The sequence below is a fragment of the Pipistrellus hanaki genome (assembly GCF_964339955.1).
Source record: "Pipistrellus hanaki genome assembly, chromosome: 11".
In the NCBI taxonomy this organism is placed as follows: domain Eukaryota; kingdom Metazoa; phylum Chordata; class Mammalia; order Chiroptera; family Vespertilionidae; genus Pipistrellus; species Pipistrellus hanaki.
Window position 1 is genome coordinate 4,348,278 of NC_140513.1, and position 15,740 is coordinate 4,364,017.

General features: G+C 50.0%; 1 protein-coding gene across 8 annotated transcripts in view; it reads right to left on the reverse strand.

Annotated features, from left to right (window-relative positions):
- Positions 1–1,230: 1,230 nt before the first annotated feature.
- The window catches only part of ODF2 (outer dense fiber of sperm tails 2), a 32,849-nt gene continuing 18,339 nt past the window's right edge, over positions 1,231–15,740 (reverse strand). For 7 of the 8 annotated variants that reach the window (XM_084899883.1, XM_084899882.1, XM_084899885.1 and 4 more), the window contains exons 13-21: positions 15,271–15,380; positions 13,501–13,636; positions 9,675–9,785; positions 9,427–9,531; positions 8,511–8,669; positions 7,177–7,277; positions 5,172–5,334; positions 4,242–4,367; positions 1,231–3,293 (exon numbers count right to left, since the gene is read on the reverse strand). In XM_084899883.1, the coding sequence (XP_084756009.1) occupies positions 3,105–3,293; positions 4,242–4,367; positions 5,172–5,334; positions 7,177–7,277; positions 8,511–8,669; positions 9,427–9,531; positions 9,675–9,785; positions 13,501–13,636; positions 15,271–15,380 (1,200 nt within the window). In that variant the 3' untranslated portion in view covers positions 1,231–3,104. Of the gene's footprint in view, positions 3,294–4,241; positions 4,368–5,171; positions 5,335–7,176; positions 7,278–8,381; positions 8,670–9,426; positions 9,532–9,674; positions 9,786–13,500; positions 13,637–15,270; positions 15,381–15,740 lie in introns of those variants that run through there. The other variant, XM_084899889.1, reaches the window with a different exon arrangement.

Here is a 15,740-nt window from a genome sequence, read left to right on the forward strand (position 1 = left end):
CCCCGCCTCCGGAAGACAGTATGCCCCACTTCCGGGGCCGGGCCTACAGCGCGCCTGCGTAAACAGAGGGCCCGGCGCTGCGGGAACTTCAGCCCAGCGGCCTGCAGCAGCCTGGAGCCCCCTTGTGGTAGCAAGTGGAATACGTAGAATTGAGGAGGATGCTGGTGGGAGCCTAAAGGGTAGCAGCTGCTATGGAAGTCAGGCGTTTCTTCAAAAAGTTAGAATTACCCTTTGACCCAGCGATCCTCCTAGGTATTCTGTACAGCCAAGAGAAATGAAATGTGCTTCATACAAAAACTTGAGTGTTCGTAGTGGCATTACCCAGAATAGCCAGAAAGTCTAAACGCAGATGTACATTAACATATGTGCTACACAACAGGGAGGAACCTTGAAAACATTATACCAAGTGAAGAAAGCCAGTCACAAAGTTACACGTTGTACAATCCCGTTTATGTGAAATGTCCAGAATGACAAAACCTCAGAAACATGAAGTTACCAGAGGCTGGGCCATAAGGGAATGGAGAAGGAATGAAGAGGAAAAGAATAAAACTTTCTTTTGGGGGTGATGAAAATGTAAAATTCCATCGTTGTGATGATTGCACGACCTTGTGAATACACTAAAACCCACTAAGTTATACACTTTATTACCCAGAGCCAGCTTGAATTCGGACCCTTTAACTTTTTAAAAAAGGTTTTATTGATTTCGGAGAGGGAGAGGGAGAGATGGAAACATCAAATGATGGCAGAGAATCAGTCTGCCTCCTGCATGCCCCCCACTGAGATGGAGAGGGGTGGGGGGTATGTGCCCTGACTGGGTTCTGTGTCCTCCTGACTCATGGATTGGCCCTCAACCACTGAACAACACTGGCCAGGCCGGGTCCTTTAACTTTAGACTCTCCTTTTTCCTGTCTCATGGGATTAGTTTGAGATAGAAGGCTTCTCTCTGGAGTTTGAAGCAAGGTAAAATAAACATTTTTCATTTTTTTTGCAAACTCTGGACAAAGAAAAACATCATTTTTGGTGCCAGGAATCGAACCCGAACAAACGTCGTTGGGAGAGGTGTGTCCCCCCCAGCGTTATAAATACCAGTGCCCTGCTCTGAGGTGTTATTAGTTTGATGAAAATAAGAGTGAATTATATAAGTAGGTATGTACATTGGTGTAAGTTTGCCAACTGTCCTTTCTAGGGAAGGTCTTTCATATATTATCCATATAAGTTCAAGTCCATTTGTTTTTTGTGTTCAAATTTTTTTTAAATTTTTTTATTGTCTAAAGTTTTATATGTCTTTTTCCTCAATTGACACCCCCCCCCCCCCAAGTCCATTTGTTAAGGGTGTGAAAACAGGCTTGGCTTTGTGGCAATGGTGGCTAGTCGTTGTTTTGTCGGAACTTCCTTGGCACAATAACAGCTGGAAACGACAGCTGTCACCAAAGTTTGGGAGTTTTCTGGTCATGAAATCCAGATGCCGGAGTGTGGCCACTGCCTTGGGGGACAGGGGAGTTCTCTGGAGTTCTGGACTTGGGTCACAGTGGCTGAGAGAGAACAAGACTGGGTCACCCAGAAGCTTAATGCCAGCTGGAATGAGCAGGTTAAAGCTCAGCACTGTACCAGATTTGTTCTCTCCAAAGAAGTGGTTGCCCTGGCTGGTGTGGCTCAGTCGGTTGGAGCATCGTCCTGTACACCCAAAGGTGACAGCTTCAACTGCCAGTCAGGGAACCCGAACCCAGCTTGTGGGTTCGGATCCCGGGCCAGGGTGGTGTGGGAGGCAACTGACCAACGTTTGATGTCTCTCTCTCTCTCAAATCAATTTAAAAACCTTTTTGTTGTTATTATTAATCCTCACCCAAGGATATTTTTTCATTGTTATTTAGAGAGGGAAGGAGGGGGAGAGACAGAGAAAAACATCGATGTGAGAAAAACACATCAATTGTTTGCCTCCTGCACGTGTCCTGACTGGGGTCTGGGATGAGCCTGCAATCAACGTATGTGCCCTTGACTGGAATCGAACCCAAGACCCTTCAGTCTGAGGGCCAATACTCTAACCACTGAACCAAACTGGCTAAGGCTGTTGTTCTTTCTTTTAAAATACAGGAAAAATGTGAACAGAACAAAAATAGGCAATACAGCATTCAGAAACCAATTAACATTTTAAAAACAGTCATATAGACACACAACTCATTTTCTCCCTCCTAACAGCTAGTGATCTGCACCCCAACAGTGAGCAATGCCTCCATCATTTCACAAAAAGCCCCACAGAAGAAACTATCGGGCCACAATGAAATGAGAAATCTAATGCTCCAGGTATCAAAGACTATAAAAATATTTACTGGCTCTCATGAAGCATTATACTCAATCATTTTGAGAAGAGGGACGGAGTGGGTAAAGGAAATCACCCATGGAGTCTTAAATATCAATTATAAAAGCTTTTTGTAAAGCAACACAAATATTTAAGGATAAATGCATTCCATAGATACAAACCTGGCAAAGAGAAACAAAAATTAATTATCTTGGGATTACGCTTTTAAAAGGCCAACGGGACAGGAGCCCTGAGGATCTCCTGCGAAGTGCGTGGGCAAGTGGCCTAAAGGGAACTGATGTGAGAGGTCTCCACGGGGCGTGGGAACCCGCACCGTGAAACAAGGAAAAGAGGAAGTGAATTGCCCACAGCCCGGGAGGATGGAGAGGACCTCTACATCTCCTGCTGGCTCGGGTCCGAGAATTCCCTTAAAAAATATATTTCTAGAAAGAGGGCTGTGGGGGACTGGAGGGAAAAGTCCAGCCCAGACATTCTCTCAGGAAAGGAACGAGCCAAGTCATGGCGAGTTAAAATCTGGATCCCTCATGGTAGGGGATGTAAGGCCTGGCAAGGTATTTAAAAACATTCTTCAGGCGATTCTGGCGGAGAGGCGAGAACTAAGTGGCTCCACCGCTCCGTGCCCTGCTGCTTCAGGGGCTTTCATGGAGCCAGTGGCGAAGGACAGGACCCTAAACACACTCTTCATCTCTGGGAGAGAGAGGAAAGCCAGTGGGCTTTCCAGGTATGGCTTGGCAACGTGTCAGTTCCCATGGCATCGGTCCCGGCTCCTGGCCCGGGACAGGCGGCCTCAGACGGGAGGAGACCTGGAGCGGATGGGAGAGCTGGTCAGGTAGGTGGTGTAGGGACTGTCCCCGAACACGTTGGCGTAGGACGACTTGAGGAACTGCACGTAGTTCTGCATGCTGCGGTTGGTGCTCTCCGACTGGTCCAGGCGGTCCTTCAGGTCCTGCAGCCGGCTCTGGTAGCGGCGCTCCGCCTGGAGGACAGCGCGGGTCAGTGTGTGAGGTGCCCAGCACAGACAGGGCCCATGCAACCAGGGGCTCTCTTAGGGTGGCCAGGGGCTGATGGGGAGGAGGATTGGGGAGTGACTGCTAATGGGTATAGAGTCTCTTTTTAAAAATATACTAAACTTGTTGCCGAAACCAGTTTGGCTCAGTGGTAGAGCGTCGGTCTGCGGACTGAAAGGTCCCAGGTTCGATTCCGGTCAGGGGTATGTACGTTGGTTGCGGGCACATCCCCGGTAGGGGGTGTGCATGAGGCAGCTGGTCGATGTTTCTCTCTCATCAACATTTCTAACTCTCTATCTCTCTCCCTTCCTCTCTGTAAAAAATCAATAAAATATATTATAAATAAATAAATAAATATAAAACTAAACTTGTACAACTCTGACTATACTGAAAACCACTGAATGATGCAGTTTAAGTTTATATAAAAGTGATTATCATAGTATGTAAAATGATATCTTAAAGCCTTTAATAAAAAAATTAAAAGGGCCCTGGCTGGTTTGGCTCAGTGGATAGAGCAACAGCCTACGGACTAAAGGGTCTCAGGTTCCATTCTGGCCAAGGGCACATGCCTAGGTTGCAGGCTCCATCCCCAGGACGTGTGTGCAAGAGGCAGCAGATCAATGATTCTCTCTCATCATTGATGTTTCTATCTCTTTCTCCCTCTCTCTCCCTTTCTGAAGTCAATAAGTTAAAAAATTAAAATTAAAAAATAGAATTATTTTAAAAAAACAAATAAATAAAGTGAAAAGGATCTGCCTGGGGTATCCTTCGGGGATGAGGAAGTGATCAGAGAAAAACTAAACCATGTCCTTTTCATAAAACAGCAAAACACCTTGCCCTGCGGGTCCCAGGAGGCCAAAAGTTCCATCCACTCCCATCTCCTCTGCCCTCTGCCCTCTGCCCCCAGCCCGACTCACATCGTCCCGGCTCCGCCGCAGCTGGGTGAGCTCCGTCTTGGTCCTGCTCAGCTGCGTCTCGAGGTCCAGGATTTTGTTCTGGGCCGCCCGCTCCTTGGAGGCGGCATGCTCCTTGGTCTGCTCCACCTGCCAGAGGAACGGGCGGAAGCGCCCGCCTGGGTGAGCACCTGGGGTGAGCACCCGGCCACTCCCCTTCCCCCTCTCCGTCTCCAGGGCCACATAGCACATCACCACGGGGAGTTCTTCGGGGCCTCGGGGAGGGAGCTAACCATGGGAGCACCTCAGCATCGTCTTTACCTGCCCTTTCCGGGCACCCCGTGAGTCACCACCACCTACGATGTGACAAGCCTGAGCCCCAGGCGGGCAACAATTAAATGAGTAATCCTGAGTCAGGTGTCAAGTCCTTCCCAATAATGGCTCATTGGATCCTTCTGGTGAATTCACGAGGCAGGTACTCCTCTAGGCTAAGGTGACCAGACATCCCGATTTTTAACAATTTGTCCCACGTCCCGCGGCGTTTTTAAAAAGTCCCGATTTTTGCCGAAGCCAGTTTGGCTCAGCGGTAGAGCGTTGGTCTGCGGACTGAAGGGTGCCAGGTTGGATTCCAGTCAAGGGCATGTACATTGGTTGCGGGCTCATCCCCGGTAGGGGGTGTGCAAGAGGCAGCTGGTCGATGTTTCACTCATTGACGTTTCTAACTTTCTATCTCTCTCCCTTCCTCTCTGTAAAAAATCAATAAAATATATTTTTTTAAAAAGAAGAAAAAAAAAAGTCCCAATTTTTGTAAAACGCCGAGGCACAACTTGTTAAAAATCGGGACTGTCTGGTCACCTTACTCTAGGCCCGTGTTTTCAGATGGGAAAATACGCTCAGAGATTATATGGTTTGGCCAAGGTCACCGAGTCGGTGAGTAATGGACTTGTCACTCACCTGCCTCCTGGCGTCTTCAATGGCGCTCTCCAGCTGCCTCGCCAGGGACCCACACTCCCGTGTTTTCTCCTCCAGCCGCAGCTGGGACTGGTGGATTGCCTCCTCCCTCTTGGCAATCACCTGTAGGAACTCGATATTCTGGGCATTGGTGGCCTCCAGTTTCCTAGGTGAGAACACTCAATCAGACCCTGCTCACGCCCACTCCTGCCGTTCCACCTGCCGGGGGGCTGCACCCACCCGGACCAGGGCTTTCGCACTCAGGGAATCTCCAAGGAGCCACGGGGATAAACCAGAGGAGCCTGCTGAGCAGCCAGGTGGCAAGGAATGGCAGCGGGAGCACTGGCTGGAGAACGGGGTGAAGAGCAGGAGAAGGAAGCAGAGTGACCTCGGTTGTGCTAAGTGTGCACATCTCCATGTAATAAATACAGCAACGGGCAGCTCGGGAAGCTGGGACCCCTTACCCTCCCCCGCTTTCAGATGAAGAAACTCAGCCTCAGATGTGAAGTCATTGGCCCAGTGTCAGCACAGCTGAGAGGCCTGGCACCACAACTCATGCCCTCACTCCTATTCCCTGCTGCCTCCTGCAGCAAAGGTACTTCAGCCGGACCACTCAGTATCTCAAGTGACCATCCCGATGTGCAAGCACAGTCACCACTGCACTTCCGGAACACGCTCCCTGTAAGGAGCTCTGCGGGTCCTGCAGAGTCCGGCTGCATGTGAGGCCGGCAACGCAGAGGAGAGGTGGGGCCCGAGACCAGCTGGTTCAAGTTCCTGCCTGCAGGCTGCATGAGCAGGCGCAGCCTCCCAGGGCCTCAGGCCTTTCAGCTCCGAAACCAAGGCTCAAGCCCTCATTTCCCAGACGCTAGACGCTCTGGAGGAAGGCAGGAGGCTCAGCGGCAGCTTTGCCAGGCACCAGCTGAGTGACCTTGGGCAAGTCACGGAACCTCTCCCGGAGCGCAGTTCCCGCATTTAAACTGGGATGATGCCAGCTACACCCTATCTGTACCATACGTCTGTGAGCCGGGTGATGTGCTAAGCCCTTTGAAACTTATCTCATTGAAGACTCACAACAACCCCATGTGCTACACTATTTTCCCTACCTTGATCCCTTTCTCAAGATTAGTAATCAGCCCTAACTGGTATAGCTCAGTGGATAGAGCATCAGCCTGTGGACTGAAAGGTCCTGGGTTCGATTCCAGTCAAGAGCATGTACCCTGGTTGCGGGCACATCCCCAGTAGGGGGTGTGCAGGAGGCAGCTGATCAATGTTTCTCTCTCATCATCGATGTTTCTAACTCTCTATCCCTCTCCTTTCCTCTCTGTAAAAAAAAAAAAAAATCAATAAAATAGATTTAAAAAAGAAAGATTAGTAAATCAGAGGTTCAAAAGGATTAAATAATGGACCCAAGGCCCAGGGCTTCCGATTACTAAAGGTATAGTATTCGCCAAAACCGGTTTGGCTCAGTGGATAGAGCGTCGGTCTGCAGACTGAAGGGTCAAAGGTTCGATTCCGTTCAAGGGCATGCACATTGGTTGCAGACACATCCCCGGTAGGGGGTGTGCAGGAGGCAGCCTGTCAATGTTTCTTTCTCATCGATGTTTCTAGCTCTCTGTCCCTCTTTTTCTCCCTTCCTCTCTGTGAAAAATCAATAAACTATATTTTTAAAAATAAAGGTGTCGTATTCATCCTACGTCCATAAGGGAAGAGAGTGCTTCTGGGAAGGGTGCGGGGAGCACAGAGCAGAGGGGGAGGAAATGCCCTGCGGGTTGCTTGGACCAGCGTGCCTGGCAGTGGTCCTGCGGGTGGCCTGATGTTCACCCCTCGGCTCTGGAGCATCACCCGGAGGAGAGCACCTTCCTCTCCCCGATGCTTACCACTGCGCTCACAGCAGCTCCTCCTCTGAGGTCTGCCTGGTACCTTCCAGCACACTGAGCCCAAAGCAGCTAAGCGGCTGAAAGTCTCAGGTCCTAGGAAGAGGACAGAGTTGGAACCGAGTGCCTCTAACCTCTCCAGTTCATCCACCTTCAGACTCAGCTGTTTATTTTCCTTCTGGGAAGCCTGGTGTTTCTCTCTCGCCATCTCCAGCTTGTCCCCCTGATGCTCGATCTAAAATGACAGGAACAGACTGGTTTACGAGAGAACTTCCGGTGCGGCCCTCGCTTCTCCCTGCGACCTGTGATCCACACCCAGGAGGGGCATGCTGCCCTCAGCAGGCATCCACGTCTCAACACCCAGCCTGGAGGAGAGAGGAGAGCAGGGACAGGTTAGGCCCAGCTTGCCCACACCCAGAGCCAGGTTTGATCCTGCAGAGCCACGTCGACGCTTTCTTGATCGGGAGACGCCGCTCAGCGGGCTCCGGGGCAGACAGGAGAAGGCGGAAGCAGAGGGCAGGCCCACACGACACACCAGGGAGCGTTGTACCCGTTATTTGCCGGTGTGCTGACTGCATTCCCCCCTTCATTGGGGCCAAGTGCGGGCAAGGCAAGAGGAAAGCTACCAGTTCTTTCAGGCTGGCAAGTGCGAGAAGTTATCCAGAGGGACGCTCTCCAGACCTCAGGTATCTGGGCTCCAAGGCCCCAAGATACTCAGGTCCAAGATAACGAGGTAATTGAGACACGGGCTTGGGAACCAGACCGAGCTGGCTGGGTCCCAATCCCTGTTGATTAAAGATGGGCTCTGTGACCTCAGGAAGCTCCTTCTCCCTCTCTGCCCTGGGCTGCTTTCTGTAAAATGGGCAATCAACCTTACAAAGCTCCTAGGAGGAGGAGAGGACAGTGGAGCACAGGGCATGTGCTCTAGCGCTGGTAGCTATTATTACTACAACGAAGCAGGTCCAGAGAGGGAAAGGTTTGCCCGAGGTCACACCGCAGAGGAGAGGCATTGGAGGCCTGGCTCCCGGTACCCAGAGGGCACTGCTTCTGGGCAGAAGGAGCCTCTTTCAGGACAGACTCTCAGGCAATGGCTCTGCCGAGTAGGGAAGCAGCTGAAGCAGGAAAGTGGGAAAGAACCCCGCGCTCGGTGCCTGTGGGCGAAGGCTGAGGGCAGCAGCGGAGCGGGAAGGGCAGGGGCAGGCGGAGACCGGCAGCGCCGGGGGAGGGGTGACAGCAGGAGGGCCCAGCAGCGCCAGGGAGTGACGGCTCCTATGACTAGAATCACTGGTGCGAACACGAGGCATTTGGCACACCAGACTTTTATTTCACAGCACTGATGATAGCTCTCTTTTCAGAAACGGCAGCCAAGAAAAAAGAAGTGGTCCTCCCACGGGGGGCGTGCGGCTCATCTTGGTAAGCGGGCCCCTGCTCGGGCCAGTTCGTGGGACCCTTTCTGCCAGTCCCTTACCCGGCTGCGCAGGTCGGAGATGATGGCTGAGAGGTCGATGTTCTTCCTCTCGTAGCCCTGCAGCTGGTCTTGGCACTCTGCAAGCTTAGACTCGGTGATCTTGAGGATGTCAGGCAGCTGCTGCAGGTCAGCCAGCTGGGACTGGAATTGCCTACGTGCCTGGGGTGGGGAGGAAAAGCCCACTGGTGGGAAGGGCCCAGCTGCTGAAGGGTAAGAGTGCAGCCTGCCCTCCCGCAGGCCACTGAGGGTGTCCAGTCACCATCAAATGCCACCACCAGCACCCAGGCACTGGCTAAGGGCTCTGTGAATTGCTCGTTTAATTCATAAACCTGTGAAGGAGGTGCTTTCCTCATAGGTGGACCTTAAGGATAAAAGGCTCACTTGCCAACGGTCACTGAGCTAGAGCCAAGACTAAAGCCTAGTTTAACTCCCAAGCCCCTAGAAAGGCGACCACAAAGCTACAGGCAGGGGGAAGAAAAAGAACTCCGGTCTCAGCCCCCCTGGCATTAATTAATAGGAAGACTGAGGACTAGAGAAGGCGGTGACCTGCAACAAGTCCGTGGCCGAGCCTGGACTCGGCCAATCTCTGAGGTTACTACTAAAATGATTGTTTGCTTCTAGACAGCCAAGCCAGCTCTAGACACATAAGGCTCTTTGGGGAACAGGGTAGGAGGCACAAAACAAAGACAACATGCAGAACAAAACAGGCATGCCTAAGACATGGCGTATCTCTGGATTTGAAGGAAGTTGGAGAATGAAAAGAACCAGGAGGGAGAAGGAGCTGAAGAAACATAAGTGAGGAGAGATAAACTTTGTTCATCTTTGTTGTCCACACCAGGGAAGAGCAAAGGCAAAGAGAGACAGACTGATGGACACAGAGCTGGGTGAGGAAGAAAGCAAGGAAGGGGAGCAGTACCGCTTCAATCTCTTTGTTCATCTCATCTTTAAGGATCTTGTTCTCTTTGTCGCAGCGTTCCAGCTGGGCAGCTACCTCATCGGCCTCTAATCTGGTCTTTAGCACCTAGGGACCGACAAAGCATCAGGCGGGCTTGGGCAGAGCCAAGTTCTGATGGAAAAAAACCTCCCACACCAAACGCCTCCTGGGCAACCCCCAGCAGCTGAGAGGTGCTGCCCGTACAGGGCAGGGGCACTTGAGAGACCCACCTGACTCTTATAGCTGTCAATCATCCCCTCATAATTCTTAGCCGATGCCTTCAGCTGCTGGACCTCGAGGTGCGCTTGGCTGAGTTTGTCTTCCATTGGAGCGAAGCTAGCCTGGAAGAGGTAGTGGTCATGTGAGTAACCAGCAAGGTCCAAGCAGGTAATCATCTCACCCTCAGCTCCTCCTCCCAGGGGCCAGCAGAAGGAAGCCCCTTTATTCAAACCCACATCAGAGAGCACCAGGGCAAGAGTCCTAAGGTGTTCAACTCAAGTGAATATAGAGACAAATAAAGGACACGTGTTTTCTTGTTCTCATTACAAAAGCAATAATAATCAGTAAAGAAAATGGAGATAAGACCAAGAAAAAAATGAATCAGGATGCAGGACACCTTGGTTTATGACTGCATATTAACAGTTGGGTAGCAGTTTTAATTTTCAACAAGAATGGGACTACACCAGTGGTCGGCAAACCGCGGCTCGCAAGCCACATGCGGCTCTTTGGCCCCTTGAGTGTGGCTCTTTCACAAAATACCAGTCTATTTTGAAGTAGTAGCGTTAGAAGAAGTTTAAGTTTAAAAAATTTGGCTCTCAAAAGAAATTTCAATCATTGTACTGTTGATATTTGGCTCTGTAGACTAATGAGTTTGCCGACCACTGGACTATACCATACTTATTGCTTTGCAACGTACTTTTTAAACAATTATGTTATGAAATAGTTCTGAGGTCAATAAATGTCCTGCAACCCAAATACTCACCTTAGCAGATGGGACAAAACAAACCATGTATCTCAATATAATAAAATAAGAAGAAGTCATTAGAAGAAATCAAGCTTTAAAAAAAAAGACCTAAAAAGACATTCATGAGATATTGTTGAATGAGGAAACCAGGCTGCAAAATAATGCATGAATGGGTGTGCATGTGTTTGAATATGTATGTTAGTATGTGGGGGAGGGGCCGTGGAAAAATACACATCCACAGTTAACAGAGACCTTTACTTCTTATATCACGTTTCGGTAATGTTATCGGGTCTAGTAATAATTAATGTCGTTTTTAAACGTTCGTTTAAAATCTTGCTTGGCGTTGACTTGTATTGACATAACCTTCAAACACGTGGTATCTACAGAACGTGTGAAGTGCAATTAACAAGTTTTGCTTGAAAAAGTTTGTGTTTGGTTTGGTTTTTGTTGCAAAACTAGGGCTAAGAAGATGGCGGATGAAGAGCATATTCGGCACTGCATGCTTTACGAGTTCCAATTAGGAAGAAAAGCAAGTGAGGCTGCAAAAAACATCTGTAGTGCTCTTGGTCAAGATGCAGTTAGCGCCAGAAAATGCCAGCGTTGGTTTGAGAAATTTCGCGAGGGAAATTTTTTGTTAGATGACAAGAGTGGTCGAGGCCGTGTGTCCAATTTTGATCAAGAAGCTCTTCAAGCTCTATTGGTGCAAAATCCTCAAATTACCCAACAAGAGCTTGCGACAACTTTAAATTGTTCACAAAAAACAATTTCCAATCAATTGCGTGCACTTGGCAAAGTCCAAAAGTTTGGAAAATGGGTTCCTCATGAGTTGACCGACAACAACCATAATCAAAGAGTCACAATTTGCAGTTCGCTCCTCTCTCGTCAAAACCGTTTGCCGTTTTTAGAGCAAATTGTTACCGGAGATGAACAATGGGTGCTGTATGTTAATTTGAAAAGGCGGCCTCAATGGTTGGACAAAAATGAGGCTCCGCAGCCCACGCCAAAACCTGACTTGCATGCGAAAAAAGTGATGTTGTGTGTTTGGTGGAATTTTAAAGGAATTCTTCATTATGAACTTTTACCATCTAACCAAACCATTACAAGTGCAGTGTATAGTGCCCAATTGGAAAGGTTAGCCCAAGCTTTAAGAGAAAAAGAACCCGCGCTGATTAATCGGAAGGGCGTAATTCTTCACCACGATAACGCACGACCGCATACTGCAAGAATCACTGCTGAAAAACTGCGCCAGTTGGAATGGGAAGTTCTCCCTCAACCTGCATATTCTCCTGATATTGCCCCTTCCGATTACCATTTGTTTCGTTCTTTGCAAAACTTTCTTCTTGGAAAAAAATTTAATAATGAAGAATGCCTCAAAAATGCATTGACTGAATTTTTTGCATCAAAATCACAAGAATTTTACAACAGAGGGATTAAAATGCTTCCTTAGCGTTGGGCACAAGTAGTAGAAAACAACGGCAACTATATTGTTGATTAAATTTTGTTGTATTGTTTAAATAAATTCGATTTTAAAAAGTATTAGAAAACGACATTAATTATTACTAGACCTAATACATTTTTAGTATGAGTAGATTTTACTTTACTAACCTATCTAATAAGAGTAATATGCAAAATTAACCATCACTCCACTACACCCACAAGCCATGCTCACCAGCCAATCAGGAGCAAGTATGCAAATTAACCCAACCAAGATGGCTGTGGCCATGGAGCTAGCAGGAGGCTTGGGTTTCCCTGGCAATGGAGGAAGCCAAGCTTTCCAAACACACTGGCTGGCCCAAGCCTCTACTCAAGGCTACAAAGTTTCAATTATAGAAGATAAATAAATTCCAGATACCAGGACCTCCACTTGGGTTGCTGGGGGGTGTGGCTGGTTTGCAAACCACCATAGGCCCACCACCCAGGCTGCCCATGCCCCAAGGGAACCCCCACCCTGATCTGAGACACCCTTCAGGGCAAACCAGCTGGCCCCCACACCAGGTCTTTATCCTATCCAATAAAAGAGTAATATGCAAATTGACCATCATACCAACACACAAGATGGCTGCCCCCATGTGGACACAAGATGGCTGCCACAAGATGGCCAGCAGGGGAGGGCAGTTAGGAGGGACCAGGCCTTCAAGGGAGGGCAGTTGGGGACAATCAAGCCTGCAGAGGAGGGCAGTAAGGGGTGACCAGGCTTGCAGGGAAGGGCAGTTAGGGGCAAACAAGCTGGCAGGGGAGCAGTTAGGCATCAATCAGGCTGGCAGTGGAGTGATTAGGGGGTGATCAGACTGGCAGGCAGAAGCAGTTAGGGGCAATCAGGAAGGCAGGCAGGTGAGCAGTTGGGAGCCGGCAGTCCTGGATTATGAGAGGGATGTCCGACTGCCCATTTAGATTGGGTCTAAACTGGCTGAGTGTCATGTTAGGCATTTTACACGCATCACCACATTCTCACAAGGACCTCATTTCCTCCCACTAAGGAACTGCAGCAACCAAGGATGAGATGTCTCAGCCAGGACCCGGAGCTAGTAAGAGGCAGAGGCTGGACTTGCATCTGGGTAGTAGGTCTTAAGTCTCTCAGACATTGCTTTTACTTTTTTTAAAAATCGATTTCAGAGAGGAAAGGAGAGGGAGATATATAAACATCAATGATGAGAATCACTGATCGCCTGCCTCCTCACACCCCCTGATGAAGATCGAACCCTAACACAGACATGTACCCTTGACCGGATTCGAACAGGGTACCCTTCAGTCTGCAGGCTGATGCTCTATACACTGAAATAAACTGGTTAGGGCCTAAAGTTGTTTTTTATTCCGAGGTTACCCCAACCTAAATAACTCAGTTAAGAATATAATTGTGTTTTATAAAGCTCCATAGGGTCTTCTCATCTTAATTTTGTTTTCCTGCCTCTATGTGGAAAAGCCAGTTTCGCTGGTTACAAGTGTGGCCATTCATAGAGCTCTGGCTCCAGAGCTCCTCATCCCTCTGCTCCTCCAGACCCTGTGAGACCGCCATGGTCCTCTCCGGGGACCAACCAGGCACCACAGCCATCAGTCCCTCTGCCGTTCCCTGTCAGCCCAGCTCTCTCACAGACCTTCAGCCTCTCGTTCTCTAGTTTAAATGCAGAATACTCGGCAGTCTGTCGGTGTAGTCTCTCCACCAGGCTGTCCCGGTCTTCCCGCATCTTCTCCTCCAAGGTTTGTTGCTGGTTCACGAGATCTGTCACTCGGCTGGAAGGTCACAGAGTGGAAGCAGACAGGGAGAATCAATGGCACAGCTTCTGAGGAGCCCAGGTCTTTGTGTGGAGTGGGGTCAAGTGTTCCTACCCAGGCCATGTCCCACCTTTTGGCCCCTGCCTGCTCCCCAATATCCACTCTGAGAAGCAGCTGATGTCCTGCCCTGGCATTGCTGCTTGTGGCATTCCCCTGGATCCCACTTCTGATAACAACCTTTGAGATTTGTCTCCCATACCAACCCCTCAAAAAGCCTTCTCCATCCTGGCTTCCACCAGGCCGAGACACTTCCTGAAGACAAGGACCAGAGACTTGATCCCGTCCCAGCTCCCACAGCATCCCCTGTGTCTCCCAGCCAATCAGGCCTTAACGTCAGGACAGAACTCCTGGCTGGGTGGGCAGGGATACCACACCCTAGGCATGCCTATCCCTCAGGCACACATCACACATGTTCAGTGTCTCCCAGGCAAGGACAGGTGTCCTGTTGGCTTGTTCACGTGTGAGCATTCACCTAGCTCAGCAGGCATGGCAATGGATGTATATGAAACAGGGAAAGAAGTCAACTCGGCAGGCAGCTGCCCGCCTGTGCTCTAGCCCTTTGTCTTCCCCTGTCACTGAGCAGGGCAGGCATCCCACCCTCAGAGCAGCAGTAGTGCTCACAGATGCTCCTTGGCCATCCTGACCACAGACATCCTGATACAGAACCTTTCTATGCTGTCCACTCTCAGTATCGATCAATTATGGTTCGGTCAGCACTGACTAGGCCCAGGCAAACACATCATGTTGTTTTACCCGGCAAACTCCTACTCACCCTTAAAACCTAGCTCAGACTCCCTTCCTCAGGGCCTCTCTCCCCTGTACCAAACAGCCTTCTATCTTAAGATCTGTTTTCTCCCATTAGATGGAGACCTTTCTGAGGGCAGCGCTTGGCATAGGGTCTGGCACATAGCAAGTTCTCAAGATACGTTCTCTAAGCTGAGTTGAAGACAACAGAAGACACTTCCTCAGGGAAGACTTTGCTGACCTGGGGACCAAGTCAGTCCCCTGTGGCCAAGTCTCGGCAGCCCCATCTTCTCCATTTGAACACAGGTCTGTAACCTCCATGAGAGCAGAGCAGCATTTGTTGTTTTTACTGCTGTGACCCTAAAGGCCAGCACATAGCCTGGGATACAGGAGATGCTCAATATTTTTAACGGAGTGAATACATGAACATAGCTGACACCGAGAATGACTGAATAGTCACTGGAGAGTACACAGCCCATAACTCCGACGTGCTGACCAGCTGGCAAAACAGTAGAGACATAGGGATTGCCAGCCATCCCACCCCCAAGAGCAGAAGTGAGGTGCCCAGTGGGCCAGTGCCCATTTCCTGTGGTGTGCAGATCAGCAGAAGCTTGGCCCCAGGACTGCTTGGGGACAGGACCGTGGGTACCGGGGCTTGAGCCAGGATCTGGGGTCCAACTAGAAAGCCCACATCTCAGTGCTGCCCACATCTCAGTCCAGTGCAGCCCTTGACCGGAGGAGACCAGATGGCAGCCATATGAGTGACGTGACTGCCTCGGGTCACCAGGCTCCTCCCGCCTCCCTCAGTTGGCCCGTGTGCCCTCTGCCCTCTCCCAACACAGACGTACTCATTGAGGACAATAATTTCCAGCTCGAGGTCCCCCTTGTCTTTCACAACTTGGTTGTAGCGGCTCCTCCATGACTCCAGAGTGGATAAAGCTTCAGCAACATAAAGATCCTGGGGACAAGGGACAGCACGGCCTGTCAGCCTGGTGTCAGTGCTGAGGCCGCGGGAGCTGGGGCTGGGTCACCCTGGCCAGCCCTGACCCTCCCTCCTGCAAGCCCTCTCTAGAGAGCACTGGGAGTGACAGGGGAGGCCAGCTGATGCTTTTAGATTTCCAACAGTCACAGGCACCCTGTTTGCAAATCCTTCTTAATCACCATTCCTACCCATATCGAAGGCTGAATTGTCCAGTCATCTCCAGCCAGCCTTCCTTTATCTCGCTTTACCCACTTAATCCCCCTCTACCTCCCTCTCCACCAGCTGTCCATCCAATCAGCCAGTGCGTTTCCCCTCAGTTCACCCACCAGCCACCTC